Genomic DNA, 15,630 nt, shown 5'->3' with positions numbered 1-15,630 from the left:
CCAAAGCAGGGTGCCAGGAATCAAAACAGAAGTGTCTGGCTTTCTCCCATGGCTGCTGATGTCCCTTTGCTTTCATCAGCCTGGGAAAGGAGTTTTATTTGGCTGGGGAAGAGGGGCGGTCCTGGTCAGGAGCTGGTAGGCTGAATTGATGTCAGGGGAGTCCAGGTGTATTCATCTGACTTCTTATTTTCTGCCTGCCTTGGAGTCGTGTGTCTCTTTGTTTGTGCCCACCCTGTACCTTGCATTGCAAGGGAAGTCAAGTTTGAATGAAATTCATTGCTTTAATTTGAAGTAAATAGGTAAAATGCAATAAAAGAAGTGTGTGTTGCACTTTCCAGTTAAGTATTGTTGCTAATGGGAATCCATCAATCACAGCAGATGTTCTAAGCGGCTGCTACCCCCAAGACCCTCTCATTGCAAGGAGTTGGACTACATGACCCTTGGGGTCCCTTCCAACTCTAAAGTTCTGTGATTCTATGCGGTGGAGATGATTCAATCTTTTCTGGCTGGTGCTTCCAGCCCTCCTCTGCCCTCTTGTGGGGCTTTGTCATTTCTAGAGCATCACTAATCCATCACGAAGGATGGCTTTGCCTTTGCCTTTCTGTGCCTTCTAAATCAAATTGTCAAAACCTATTGTGAAAAAACACCTTTGAAATGTTTTCTGTTTCTGGGCGAGAATTGAGACTATGACACGAGTGGGATCCAACCTCCCCACACTCACTTTCTGCGGGTGTTCAAGTCAACCCTCTTTGGAGACACCAGGGAGCAGGGTTAGAAACTCACAGCTAGGTCCCAAATGACTGCTTAAACCAAGGTTGTAGTCACCAAAATGGAATGTTTTGTTGTCATTTTTGGGCAAGATGGCTCTAAAGTCTTATTTTTCAAATGGTGGGCTGACTTTGATTGATTCTCAGTTAAACATCTGGCTAGTTTTGATGACAATCTTGAGCTAGGTTAAAAGCTGAGAACTTAAAGAAGAAAATTCACTTCATTCAGGTACAGTTCCTGTATATATTGACCTATTCCAAGCTCTTTTTCTTAATGGTGACTGTTCCTGCTCAGGCTGCACAGAAAAAGCAATTTGGTTCCAGAAATTCATTCCAATTACACAGATAAAATATAACTGAAAGAATTCTACAGGATGGGATATTAGTGTGTGAAAATAATCCAGATCCAATGAGATATTGGGAGTCATCCTGGCACCCAGGCATCTTCACTTGGTTGCAAGTGGTCAAAATACAGGTGCAAAATGCAACTGGAGCCTGGCTAATTTCGAACACTGCCAGGGAGTCAACCTCACTGGGCTTACTCTGGAGTAAACCTGGGTAGATATGTGCAGGGCACATGCAAAACTCTGGAGCAGAAAATGGGAATTCTGTGTTTTGGGGAGCAGCTGGTGTTCTGTCTCTCTCTCTCACACACCCCCCGCCCCGAGGCAGAAAAATACCTTGAGCTTTAGGCAATGTGGTTGCAAAACCAACTTCACCCAGCTCCCACCTCTACCCTGTACAATTTATTACTACTGCTGCTGCTGCTGCTACTACTACTACTACTAATAATAATAATAATAAAATCAAGAGACCACTGGGCCTTTTACATATTAAAACATAACATACATAATATAATTGGGGCTTTTTTTCAGCCATAACTCACTGGAACTCAGTTCTGTCACCTCTCAGTTGGATGCCATTGCCATTATAAGAAAACAAGGGAAGCATTCATAGTGAGTTCTGGCACCTCTTTTTCTAGAAAAATAGCACTGAATATAATAATAGTAAAAGTGGGGGAGACAGCACCCATTCCATGCCACTTTCTCAGATGTCTCTGATGCAGGGATGCTACTGCAGGCAGTGGGAATCCTTAACAAACTACTAAGGCTTATCTGCTGTAATGAAAAACCAGCAAAACCTTTCTCAAGGAACTGGAGGGGTTTGTCTAGGTACAGCCCCCTTCTTTCTCTCTGAACTACTGTGTAAGCTGTTTTCACTGTCCGATCCCACACCTGCAGTGTGGGAACAGAAACCTTGGCCTACACTGTGAGGTTGTAGGTCTCTTCCCCCCACTTTAAGCTGCAAGCAACTTTTCAACCTCGGAACCCCACCATCAGCCCCTCGTGTAAAATTACAAAATCGTCCAGTAGCACCTTAGAGACCAACTAAGTTTGATCTTGGTATAAGCTTACGTATGCATGCACACTTTTTCAGATACACTGAAACAGAAGTCACCAGACCCTCATATATAGTGGGAGGATGGGGTGGGGTTTTTCTCAGAAGGGTAGTAGGATATGGGTGATTGACTCAATGGGTATGGTAAACCTGTGGCTGTTAACAATTGCAGTTAGTCCTACAGGAAAAAGCAAGGGATAGTATGCAGATGACCAAAATTAGCTTTAGCCTATGTAATGAGACAAGAATCCAATATCTCTATTCAGACCAGGTCTCTCCATAGTTTTCAGTTTAGTAACTGAATAGAGATATTGGATTCCTGTTTCATTACATATGCTAAATCTATTTTTGGACATCTGCATACTATGAGAGCTGTTCTCTCATGTTTGAAAACTGCGCCTGAAAGAGGAGCCTCTTTCCCCAAGGAGTTCCGCGGGAGTCCACTCGGGGTGGAGCTACCGGGTTGGGCGGGTTGGAAACGGCCCCCGAGGTTGCCTCTGTCAACCAGGCAATGATCCACTCTACCGCTTTCCTATCTCTATAGAAGAGTGTCGGGTAGTTCCGCGGCGGAGGCTGGGACTGCAGCTCCCGGTATCCCACGGGCGACGGGCTTCCTGCCCCGCCCCTCCCTTCTCTCCGCCCACATCCGGTCTCCTTTCCCGGCCGGCCGTTCGCATCCTTGCGTTCTCCCTGGGCGGCTTCCCGGCGGCGATGCGGCGATGTTCGTGCAGGAGGACAAGATCTTCGCGGCGAAGGTGCTGCGGGTCCGCGTCTGCGCCCTGGACGGCACCGAATGGCTGGAGGAGGTGCCCGAGGACGCGGCCGTAGAGCGGCTCAAAGAGCGCTGCCTCAAACGCGTGAGCGGAGGGGAGCAGAGGAGGGAGCGGAGGGGGGCGCTGAATGCGGGGCCTGGCCAGGGGTCCTTATGTGCTCGGAGCGGCCCCGATCCTGCTGGGTTCATCAGCGGGGGGGAGGGGGGGAGGGAGGCTTTGTAGGGCCAGCGTTGAAGTGGCGGCTGGTAGACGCGCCCGCCTCCCCGCTTCATAGCTGTCAACGCTTCCCTTTTTTTAATTCCGAATAGGATTCCTCGCAAGAAAAGGGAGAAGTTGACAGCTATGCCCCGCTTGCAGTCGCAGTTGTTGCCTCGAGAAGCTGTCGGATCCGACCCTCGGCCCTCTGGGGTTGGGAGTCAGGGGTGCTGCTATGCCCCCTCCTCCGCGGGGCCTTCTGCAGGCGAAGCTGGTGTTCAGCTGCGGAATTCCAGCCTTCCCTACCTTGCGTTCACTTCCTTCTCTCCCAGGGTTTTTCTGACCGTTTGTGATTTTGCAGAACATAGGGGCTGGGTTTTGTTTTGTTTTGTTGTTGCTGCGATGTACCTTGGAAGCGTTTGGCCCAGGTGGAAAAGGCTTGCATGCACACACACCCCATCCCCACCCCCAGTTTAGTAGTTTGATTCAGCTTCTGCTTCTTTTTACTTTCCCACCTCAGTGTGCACCCGGCAGCCTGGAGGATCCAAAATGTATAACACACCATAAATTGATACATGCAGCTTCAGAAAAGGTGCTGACCGACACAAAAACGGTCCTGGAGGAAAATATTCAAGACCAAGGTAAGGGAGTGTTGTGATAAGTAACACCCCAGGGAGTATCCAGATACCCAGAATGTGCAATTAGTCTTAAGCAATGGGCAGAAGTGTGCCCATCTGAATTGCTGTCTGGAGGACAACTTTCAGCTTCTTAAGCACTCAGGACACTGAGGGGAATGTGACTGTATCATTTACTGCCATATGCTGTCCTCAGAAATAGTATTAAAGTCATTACTCTGCAGGCAGCCCCCCGTTTATGCACGTTCAATATGTGAACAATTGTGTATACGTGCATCATGCTGAAGCCAGAAGTGACCTGGAAGCATCATGAAAAAATCACTGAAGCATCACTAAAAGGGGGAACAGGGTGTTGCAGGCTTTGCAATGGGTTTCAATTATACGTGATTTCACTGACGTGTGCTGTGCCTCAGAACACCCATATAAATTGGGGCCTGTATTTCATTTCTCCCTGTGGACTTACCTTCTACTGGTGGGGGCATAACACAGCAGAATACTTTATCTTCCCATACCCCCTTTGCAGAAAATGTGCAAGGAAGGCTTGTTCTCTGACTCCAGACAATTCTTCTCTCTCTAGATGTTTTAGTGCTAGTCAAGAAAAGAGCTCCACCTGCCCCTCCAAAAATGGTGGACATTTCTGCAGAGGAAAAAGTGAGTCCAGGGGCCTTGTGGGGTGGCTTCTTCTGGCCTTTGCCTCGACAAGTTGTAGAAAGATACCTGTGGCTCATCTGGCTTGGATTTCAGGAGAGAGTCCATCTTGTCAGCTTGTAGGAGTATTTCTGCTTCTTTCTTTGCATCCTTTAAGGCATAGTCTGCCTGTGTTTACCCTGTGAATCTCTCTGTGAAAAAACAGCCAGCATGGGAGCTAACCAAAGCCAGTGCAGAGCAGATCTCCCAGGCCACTGGGAGAAATTTTAAGAGTGAGGTTTAGGAAGTAGAGCTGTGTGGCTGATTGTGTGCATGTTGGGTGGCAAAGGCAGATATGGGCAGCAGGTGGGAAGCAGCTGCTCTCTCTCCCCCCCCCCCAAGCCGTCTTTGAGCTCTATGTCCCTGCAGCCTATTTTGGGCGGTGTGTGCTGATCATTCAAGATCTCCTAGGTTCTATATTTAGCTGCTTGCTGGCAGCCTTCCTATCCTCAATTGATAAGCAGGGTGTCTGTATGTCCCCAAGAGAGCAGTTATCAATGCACACATCTTGTAAGGCATTTTTTTAAAGGGCCAGGGGATATTTTTTCTCCAACATTTTTGTGGAAGAGATGAAAAGAACTGCAAGGCAAGAGGCATGACTAGCTGGCCAACAAAATGTGCATGTAGGGTGGTTGGGAAAGGGTGGCTGTTGCATCGTCCCCCCACCTGGTGGGCACCATTGGCAGAGAGTGAGAGGGTGCTTCCCTAAAGGATCTAGAAAGGCTCCTCAAGAAATGAAACCCTCATTATAAGAGGAATGGGCATTTCCTTTCTGGAGGACTTGGTTCTTGTCTCATTGATGCCTGCTTCTTTGAAGGAGATTGCTGCACTATGCAGACAGCATATTTCACTTCTCTTTTAGCGGAAACAGGAACAGAAGGCACCTGACAAGGAGGCAATTCTGAAGGCAACCACCAGCCTCCCTTCCCACAGTGTGGACCGCAGTGTGGCTCACCACAGTATGAGGGATGTGAGTACTCTGCTTCTCTTCTGGGCTGCTACAGTCTGGGGCCCATCAGCTCTGCTCAGCGATCTCTAGCAGTCACTACTCTGCTGGCTAGGGATGCAGGTGGTGCTGTGGTCTATACCACTGAGCCTCTTGGGCTTATTGATTGTAAGGTTGGCAGCATGATGGGGTGAGCTCCTGTTGCTCTGTCCCAGCTCCTGTCAACCTAGCAGTTTGAAAGCATACCAGCACAAGTAGATCAGTAGGTACCACTGTGGCAGGAAGGTATACTTGTCAGAGTGTTTCGTGCACCAGAAGTGGTTAAGTCTTGCCACATGATCCGGACGATGTGATTAAAGGAATTAAGGTGGGGAGCAAAGCCTATAAATTGAAAGCATTCACAGATGATCTAGTAATCACGGTGGAAGATCCGATAGTTTTGTTATCGGAAGTACAGTGATACCTCGGGTTACAAACGCATTGGGTTACAGACTCCGCTAACCTGGAAGTAGTGCTTCCGGTTAAGAACTTTACCTCAGGATGAGAACAGAAATTGCGTGGTGGCAGCAGTGGGAGGCCCCATTAGCTAAAGTGGTACCTCAGGTTAAGAACGGTTTCAGGTTAAAAATGGACCTCCCAAACGAATTTAAGTTCATAACCAGAGGTACCACTGTATTGAGGAAAATAAAAAAAATCGACCTAGTATCAGGTTTTAAATTAAATAAACAAAAACAAAACGTATAGTTAAAAATGTCTCAGGACAAGATAAAATTAAGATAGAAGAGAAGGCAGGTATAAATATTCATAAAAGAGTGAATTCTTTAGGAATTTGGCCAACAGGAAAAATATAAATATAATTAAAGATAACTATGAAAAAACATGGAAAGAGATAAAGAGGAATTTAGAGATTTGGAGAAGAATAAATATGTCATTGATAGGAAGAATATCATTGATAAAAATGAATGTGATAATAGAGTACAGTGGTACCTCAGGTTAAGTACTTAATTCATTCTGGAGGTCCGTTCTTAACTTGAAACTGTTCTTAACCTAAAGCAGTACTTTAGCTAATGGGGCCTCCTGCTGCCGCTGTGCCGCTTTCTGTTCTCATCCTGAAGCAAAGTTCTTAACCTGAAGCACTATTTCTGGGTTAGTGGAGTCTGTAACCTGAAGCGTATGTAACCTGAGGTACCACTGTATTGTCAAGAGTATGTAGCTTGTTGCTTGAATGGGATACTAAGGATGAAGACGTCAAATGTGTAGTGATAAAGTGGGCCAAAGACATGGGACATAATATCCAAATGTCAGATTGGAAAAAATTGTGGGGAAATGATTTGAAATTTACGGCTTGTACATTGTTAAAAGAAAATTATATGAAAATGATGTATATTACGCCAGTAAAATTATCATAAATGTACAAATCAGAAGAAATGAAATGTTGGAAATGTAAAGAGGTAGATGGTACATTTTATCATGTGTGGCGGCAATGCAAAGTTATAAAGAATTTTTGGGAAAGGCTATATAATGAATTGAAAAAAATGCTTAAAATAACTTTTGCTAAAAGCCAGAAGCCTTTTTATTAAGAATAACAGCAAGGGAAATACCCCAAAAATATAAAAATCTATTTATGTATGCAACCACGGCCGCACGGAAATTGATAACCAAATGCTGGAAAGAAGAAAAAATTTTCACGAAGATGGGCAAATTAAGTTGATGGAATATACAGAGATGGCAAAATTAACAGGAAGACTCAGAAATCAGGATGATAACAAATTTAACAATGAATGGGAATTACTATTTTTTTTGCATATATGTCAAAGCATTGTATACAAGTTGATACATCAGGATTCGAAAAACATTTGCAGTATTATGATAGATAAGAATTAAAGATATACAGATGGAAAATATGACCTGGACATGCTTGATATAACCAAAAATAATGGAACCATGGAGAGGGGAGAGGGAAGTCACAGGATGGGAAAATTCCCACATTGTGATATTGTATCAATGTTTATTTTATATGATGTTCGTTATGGAAAAACTACTTTAAAATTTTATTTTTTAAAAAAGAGACGAGCACCACACCCCATAGTCGATTTCAACTGGACTTAACTGTCCAGGGGTCCTTTACCTTTACTCTGTTGGCTATGAGCACCCAGGGACAGCTGCTCCCTCCTGCCCTTCAGGGGCCCAGTTTACAAATTATGGTTCTGTTTAGCCATCATTAAAAATAAGTGATGGTTCACTGCAAAGTAGTTGCATGCTTCTGTACTAATGAATCCTTGCTGGGTCCCTACACTGCTTCCTGTTATTGCTACATCACGGCATAAACAAAGCTGAGTCTGGCTCCCATCTTGCTGGAGTCAGGGCAGCAGAAAAGGTACCCAGTCCAGACAGCACTGGATTCTAGCTATGGCTGCCTGTCTGTCAGTGTCATGTGTGGAAGGTTGGCTGCTTTTGAATCTCAGACCAAAAGATATTCTCCACCCCTGTGTTAAGCCATCATTTATTTATTTATTTATTTATTTATTTATTTATTTATTTATTTATTTATTTAATTTAATTTAATTTAATTTAATTTAATTTAATTTAATTTTACTATATGCTACAAAAAAAGGAATAGAAAAAAAGAAATAGAAACAATACATAACCATACATAAAAACAATTTGTCTACACAATTTTCCAGAATGCAGACTAGAAAAGAAGAAAGACAAAAGATAAAAGAAAGAAACAAGAAAAAAATGAAGAGAAAAAATACTTTTCATAATCAATTATTCCAAATTCATACTTCAAACATTACAATATTTAAATCCTAGTTAAAATATTATAAAAGACTTCCACCGCATTCACCACACGTCTCTTGGTTATCTAATTCACCTTTACATCTGTTCTTCAGTCCCTTCCTTTCCTTAAATTCTTTCGGAGTCCATTTAATCTTTGTATTCTCTGTATTCTTAACAAGGTTAGTCTAAGCACAACCAAACTTTTGTGTTTGATGCCTGTTTGTGTAAATATTCATTTAAGCATTCCCATTGTTTCTGTACCATAGTTTTAGATTTATGCCTTATTATATCAGTCAATTTTGCTAACTCCAGATACTCACATAGTTTACTTAACCATTCCTTTTTTTGTTGGGATGCTATTTACTTTCCAGTAACTGGCCACAAACATTCTCGCTGCTGTTGTTGCGTATAGGAATATGTTAATTTTATCTTGGGGGATATCTTTACTCAAAATTCCTAATAAGTACGTTTCTGCCCTTTGGTTATATGAAACCTTTATTATTTTTTTAATTTCTTCATTGATCGTTTCCCAGAATTTTTTTATCTCTGAACATGTCCACCACATATGGTATAGAGTGCCCTTCATCTTATTGCATCTCCAACATTTATTACTAATCAATCTATTCATTTTTGCTCGTCTGTCTGGTGCCATATACCATCATTTATTTTTAACTATGGTTGAATGTCACTAGCAAACCAGGCCAGTGATTTGGCATCCTCCTTTTCTTGATGGAACTAATAACTTGTGTGTGTTGGAAAGCAATCAGGTTAATAAGATGTTGTGATCTGATTGACTTTTTGCAAGATTTCATGGATGGTGCTTTTCTAGTATTAGCGTAAGATGAGTGTATTCTTAAGCTGCACCTCTTTCCCCGGGCCTTTGACACCTGAGCCCCACGGTGTTTTTCTGATTTGAACATTGTATTGTTATTTTATTGTAACCTACCTATAAACCTTATGGTGAAAAAAAGTGTTTAAGAAACCCCCCATACCTTCCTCACCCCCTTCATTCTGCACAGTACTCTTTGCCCTCCCTCGCTCCTGGCACAGGAACAAGGGCGGAAGGTGCATGCCTGACAAGTGACCTACAAAATGCCTTGACTGCCTTCCCTCTTTCAGTTCCAGACGGAGCTTCGGAAGATCTTGGTTTCTCTCATAGAAGTTGCCCAGAAGCTGCTAGCTTTGAACCCAGATGCAGTTGAGCTCTTTAAGAAAGCAAATGGTACGATGGGGTGTTTTCTGACCTTCTTCCTAGGACTTACATCCTGAGGTGTGTTTGGTCCACTGGTCATACAGAGGGGCTGACATGGCTCCTGCCATGGACTGCAAGCACTGTTTTGGAGATTGGGAAGGTCTGGGGAAGTTTAAGCGTGGTGGGGAGCAAGTGCTCCCCTGCTTTCGTGAGTAGAGATCGATGCCCCAAGCACACATGGACCTGCTTTTCCGCAGCACTGATAGAGCTGAGGTGTGAACTGACCTTGCCATTCTTGTCCCTAGCCATGCTGGATGAAGATGAGGACGACCGAGTGGATGAGATTGCCTTGCGCCAACTGACAGAAATGGGCTTCCCAGAAAGCAGAGCGGTCAAAGCCCTTCGCTTGAACCAGTAGGTGTCCCTGGCAATTGAGCCTCCCCTTGAGATGGGTCCCCGCCCCCCACAGAAGACTGTAAGTGAAGACTCATAGAATTGTAGAGCTGGAAGGAACCCTGAGGGCCATCTAGTCCAACCCCCTGCAATGCAGGAATCTCAACTAAAGCACTGATGGCAGATGTCCATCCAGCCTCTGCTTAAAAACCTCCAAGGAAGGAGAGTCCACCACCTTCCAAGGGAGTCCATTCCACTGTTGAACATTTCTTACTGTCAGAAAAGTTCTTCCCAGTGTTTAGTTGGAATCTCCTTTCTTGTAACTTGAATCCATTAGTTCGGAACCTACTCTCCAAAGCAGGAGAAAGCAAGCTTGCCCCATCTTCCATGGGACAACCTTTCAGATATTTGAAGATAGCTATCATATCTCCTCTCATTGTCCTCTTATTGTCCTCTTCTCCTGGCTAAACATACTCAATTCCCTCAACTATTAAGACTTGGTTTACATATCCTTGATTATTTTGGTTGCCCTCCTCTACACACCTTCCAGCTTGTCCATATCCACAGCACTCACTGAAATTAACCAACATGACAACAGGAGCTATAACCCTTTATCTTGAACTTGTGCTTCGCTTCTGAGGATGAGCTGTTCCCTTTATTAAGCATTATATATATATTAAGTGATGGTCTGATGACTTGATACCAGTAAATGAATCTGAATTGGAGAGGCTCCTTCTCCCATGATTGCATTGCTATTTGGGAATGCTATGTATAGGTATGCTTAATTTTTTTAAAAAAAAGAAAGGTTCCAGGGAGAGCCACCATGTGATTTCTCTCCCTGTTCCCTTTCCAACATATTCCCCAAGCATATTATAGGTTTTATGAGCCAGGGAAATGGCGGGGGGCTGTTGCTGGTAGACAGAACTGCAAGTGAGTGTGAAGAGATGGTTGGCTGCCTGTTTTCAAGTGACAGGAGCAAGTAGAGTTGGCCACTTGCTGTCTCTTCAGTTTTGTGAATACACAGAATATACAGAAGTTGTAGCTTTCTGCTGCTCTTGAGGGAATTGGTGGTGAATGGTGAATGCTCGAGCTTAGAATGGGAGGCCCAGCCAAGTTTCCAGGCTGAATTAGCCAGTTGGTGTTGAGTTCTGTGAGCACTTGCCATAGTTCCTGCCCCTCTATGGCTTGCTAAAGGTCCCCAGCAACACCCAGGTCTCTGTGTTCCAGGTGTGCAGTTCCACAGAGTTTCAGCTGTCCTTCATTTCCTCCAGCTTGTTTCTGGTGCACACGCATAATGCTCTTTCTCTCCCAGGCTCTCTTGTCTCATAGAATCATAAAACTGTAGAGTTGGAAGGGACCCTGTGGGTCATCCAGCCCAACCCCTTCAGTGCAGGAAGCTCAGCTAAAGCCACCCAACCTCTGCTTAAAAACCTCCAGTGAAGGAGAGCTCACCACTTTGCAAGGGAGTCCGTTCCACTGAAGTACAAAAGTGTGGCTGGTAGTCACTGTGGTTTGCAGGGCCACTGGCAAAAGTGGCAGGAGTCAAAGTCCACTGAGAATCGGCAAAGGGTAAACCCCCACCCCCACCCCAGTTTGTTTCTGCCCCAATGTTGTTGGTGCTGCTTCCTTACTTGTCAACTTTTTCACCCAGCATGTCTGTGACTCAGGCCATGGAGTGGCTGATTGAACACTCGGATGACCCCACCGTTGATGCCCCCCTGCCAGGTCAGTTCTCTCTGGAAAATGCCTCAGTGGAAGGAGTGGCAGCCCCCCCTGCCCAGGCGCTCGAGGGGCCCAACCAAGAAGTCGGGAGAGAAGAGCCAAAAGATGAGCTGACAGAAATATTCAAGAAGATCCGCAGGAAAAGAGAGTTCCGGCCTGATCCGCGGGTATGCTTTCTGTATGTGCACATGTGTTCTTTTGGATTTTGGTGTGAGAGTCTGCTGATGCCACTGGAAATGGTCCATAAATTCTCAGTCCACAGTGTGTCAGATTCCCAAAATGGACATTTTATTCTATACAATGGGGGTATTTTGTGGTAACTGCTTTTTTAATCTGAAAGCTGTGGCCGTCTGTTTTTTTTCCAAAAGCCAACATGATAAAAATGCTTTTGGGTAGGATGGTAACCATTTAGAAATTCTTCAGCTTCCCACCTTGTCCCCTGGGCTGTTGCAGGCATCTCTAGTGCTGCTGCTGTCAAAACACCCACTTCAAATTTTCCAGCACTGACACCAAAAGGGCCCAATCTAGCCTGTGATATATTTTTGCATCTCTTGCATCTCAGAGAGTGGTGACAAGTGGGGCTCATCAAAATCAATGCATACCCTTTTACAGACAGGCTTGTGTTTTACAATCTCCTTGCTCCTAGAAACTTGGCCTCTCTCCTCCTCTTCTGCCACATACTTGGGTATGGCCGTCACCTCCTGGCCCTTGTATGTTGTAGACCTTTGGAAGGGCTTTGCCCTTGTCCCTGACATAAGCTCTGTGGTTCTGCTTTCAGGCTGTCATCGCCTTGATGGAGATGGGCTTTGATGAGAGAGAGGTGGTGGATGCCCTCCGAGTGAACAACAACCAGCAGAACGCAGCAGTGAGTACCTGTACCATCATGCCTGGGGACTCTGCCTGTTCTCTTTTGCCTCCCAAACCATCACATGCACCTTGTGGGTGCCTTTGGGTGATGAGCCTCATGATGTGGGTGAATTCTTTCAAGGTCTCTTCTGTGGGGAACGTTTAGCAGATGGCATGGCTTTTTCCTAGATGCACCAATAATGGATCCTTGCATTTGAGAATGTGGTGGAGATGCATGTAATTCTCCCTCTTTAAAAACCCTGGGCCACCCCAGTGCAATTGAATTGGCGCAATCCTTGATCCTTGCCATCAAATGCAGTAATTCCTGCTTAGTGGAGAATTTTATAAAGCTGCAGCTTATTTCAGCTCATCCTGTTAGGACTCCTTTGGGCTTGGGAGTTGGAAGCCACATGTGAGGAGCTAGTGTTAAGCGGGATAGCACATGGAAGTTGTACTTTGCAGTGGGTGGCAAATGCCAAGCCTTATACTGGAAAGGACCGTTGCTGGGCTGGGGTGGTAGTAGTAGAGAGGGGTTAGAGCAGGTAGCCTGCTTCTGTGTGAAATCTCCATTGGCTTCCATGGAGCTTGTGTTCATCTGCCATGCTCTTGTTTCCCTCATCAGAAAACAAATGTTGTTAGAAGATGGGTGCTCTGTAAAAGCAAGCGAGGAGTGAGGCTGTTGCACTGGGGGGCTTTTCTTTAGTTCATCTGGTTGGCCACTGTGAGGACAGGATGCTGGGCTGGGTGGGTCTTCTGCTTCATTCTCTAGAAAATGCTTGAAAAGCAGGTCTGTGTAGCAGGAGAAATTGTCTCCTTCCTGGGTGAGCTTCTGCTGCTTTCAGTTAATCTCTTAAGAAACTTTGTCTGTGTCTGAATTGTAACCCTTGTTTTTGTGCGGAAACTACTAAGACTTCCAAACTAAGCATTAAAAAGCAGAGCCATGCGTGAATTGTGTTTACAGGGAAAGGGAAGTACAGTGGTACCTCAGGATACATACGCTTCAGGTTACATATGCTTCAGGTTACAGACTCTGCTAACCCAGAAATATTACCTCGGGTTAAGAACTTTGCTTCGGGATGAGAACAAAAATCGTGTGGCGGCGGCGCAGCGGCAGTGGGAGGCCCCTTTAGCTAAAGTAGTGCTTCAGGTTAAGAACAGTTTCAGGTTAAGTATGGACCTCCGGAACGAATTAAGTACTTAACCCAAGGTACCACTGTAAAAGGATTTGCTGCCTTAACGTATTTCCTTCTGACTTGCTCTGCAGTGTGAGTGGCTGTTGGGAGACCGGAAGCCCACCCCAGAAGACTTAGACAAGGGGATAGATCCTGCCAGCCCCCTCTTCCAAGCCATCCTAGAAAACCCAGTGGTACAGTTGGGACTCACGAATCCTAAAACGCTACTTGGTCAGTACTCTTGTGCCATGGGAAATCTGTGTGGGCTGAATTAGTATAACTCTTTGTAAAGGGACCCCTGACCATTAGATCCAGTCGTGGCCGACTCTGGGGTTGCGGCGCTCATCTCGCTTTATTGGCCGAGGGAGCCGGCGTACAGCTTCCGGGTCATGTGGCCAGCATGACTAAGACGCTTCTGGCAAACCAGAGCAGCACACGGAAACGCTGTTTACCTTCCCGCTGGAGTGGTACCTATTTATCTACTTGCACTTTGATGTGCTTTCAAACTGCTAGGTTGGCAGGAACAGGGACCGAGCAACAGGAGCTTACCCCGTCTTGGGGATTCGAACCGCCGACCTTCTGATCGGCAAGTCCTAGGCTCTGTGGTTTAACACACAGCGCCACCCGCGTCCCTTTGTGTTAAGCAAACCCAAATCCTGCAGTATCCCAGGAGGCTTACAAAAAATGGTATTGCGTTTCAGATAAGAACCTAAAGATGGCAACAAAATGGAATCTGCAGCAATTAAACTGCAAAAGTAGTTCAGGCTATTAGACCAGTTACTTTTTGTAAGGGAATTTCAGTCTTTCCAGTTGATGCTTGTTTTGGGCTGCTTAACTGGACTCAGAGTCCAGGTTGGAAACTGAGATGGGGAAATGCATAAAATGTTGTAGTTTATCTTGTATCTTATAAATTGAACATCCCCACCCTCCTTTCTTTGGCAGCCTTTGAAGACATGCTTGAAAACCCTTTAAACAGCACTCAGTGGATGAATGATCCAGAAACAGGGCCAGTCATGTTACAGATTTCCCGAATCTTCCAGACGCTGAATCGCACATAGGAGGAAGAGGAGGAGGAAGAAGAACAAGATGAAGAACAAGAAGAAGGGGGGAGGAGTAAACATCCTTGCTTGTATGGTCATTTTGGACTCTTTTTGGCCCCGAGTCTCCAGAAGAACAAAAAGGGCAAATTGTTTACCAGGAGAGAGCAGAAGTAGTGTGTTGGGTGTTCACTCTTTGCATTTTGGGGTTGCTGTGTCACCCACTTTTTTGTTTGCAGTTCTGGCTTACATACTGTGTGATTATTATTATTATTCCACACACACACACCCCGTGTTAGTGGAAGATGGTTTGAAGACTTAGGTGTTTGTTTTCTTTCAAGTGTTTCTATAGAAACAGGAAATTATACATCTAAATACATGAAAAGGTGTTCACAGTTATCTCAGAATGTGTTTATTGAAGAAATGAAAAGATAATTCATGTTTTTAATGTTCAGACTAAGTGCAGAGGCCTCTTCCTGACTGGCCCCACAGTGTCAGCTCCAGAATGTTTGTTTCTCCTCATACAGTTACCTCTGCACTGAGATAACGAACGCCATTCTGGCATTCTGTTTTTTGTCATTGTGGAATAGAGAGACCCTGGAAGTAACCTTCCTCACCCCATCTGAAGGAGCTGGCATTAAGAACATAAGAATTGGTCACCTCCAGCTTTTTCTTTCTGTCTGAAGCCCTTCTGAGGCCGGGCCTGGTTTTGGTCAGGGTTCCTTCGCAGAGAATAAAACACATCTTGCATGTGGCTGTCTGTGCTAGTTGTTTCTTGAGGGCAGCATGACCGGGTGGGGGTGAGACCAAGTGCTGTTAGACCTCTGGGAACAGGGTTGGTTTGTGCCTACCCTAAGAGCAGATTTGGTGTAACCAAGAAAAGCTGATTTGGTGGCTAGGAACAGGGTAACTGAATCAAGGCCATTACATATATCTTCAGGAACATGTCAACGCAAGTGATCAGGAAGGGTAGCGAAGAAGGATAAATCCTGGCATTAAGCGGCTAATATCATGTGCCTTTGGCCCTGTGGGAGAGGGGAGAAGTGTGCCGTGAGTATGTTCCCTCATACTCAACTAGCAGAGAAA

General features: G+C 45.0%; 1 protein-coding gene across 1 annotated transcript; it reads left to right on the top strand.

Annotated features, from left to right (window-relative positions):
* The first annotated feature begins 766 nt into the window (after nucleotides 1-766).
* UBAC1 (UBA domain containing 1) lies at nucleotides 767-15,298 on the top strand. Its single transcript, XM_083596493.1, has 10 exons — nucleotides 767-3,022; nucleotides 3,654-3,774; nucleotides 4,346-4,419; nucleotides 5,318-5,425; nucleotides 9,302-9,404; nucleotides 9,680-9,788; nucleotides 11,419-11,656; nucleotides 12,268-12,354; nucleotides 13,600-13,738; nucleotides 14,450-15,298. The coding sequence occupies exons 1-10, from the start codon at nucleotides 2,885-2,887 to the stop codon at nucleotides 14,563-14,565; spliced, it is 1,233 nt and encodes a 410-aa protein (XP_083452619.1). The 5' UTR covers nucleotides 767-2,884; the 3' UTR covers nucleotides 14,566-15,298.
* Nucleotides 15,299-15,630: the final 332 nt, after the last annotated feature.

This window comes from Podarcis filfolensis (assembly GCF_964270895.1).
Source record: "Podarcis filfolensis genome assembly, chromosome: Z".
Lineage (NCBI taxonomy): Eukaryota > Metazoa > Chordata > Lepidosauria > Squamata > Lacertidae > Podarcis > Podarcis filfolensis.
The sequence above is the reverse complement of the archived record's forward strand: the minus strand, read 5'-3'. Positions and strand labels throughout refer to the sequence as shown.

Bases quoted from the DNA above. Each gene is read 5' to 3' on its own strand.
- UBAC1 (XM_083596493.1), top strand. From the start codon at position 2,885: ATGTTCGTGCAGGAGGACAAGATCTTCGCGGCGAAGGTGCTGCGGGTC. The intron at 3,775-4,345 runs GTAAGGGAGTGT...TTCTCTCTCTAG, and splicing joins GGAAAATATTCAAGACCAAG to ATGTTTTAGTGCTAGTCAAG. The intron at 9,405-9,679 runs GTACGATGGGGT...TCTTGTCCCTAG, and splicing joins GCTCTTTAAGAAAGCAAATG to CCATGCTGGATGAAGATGAG.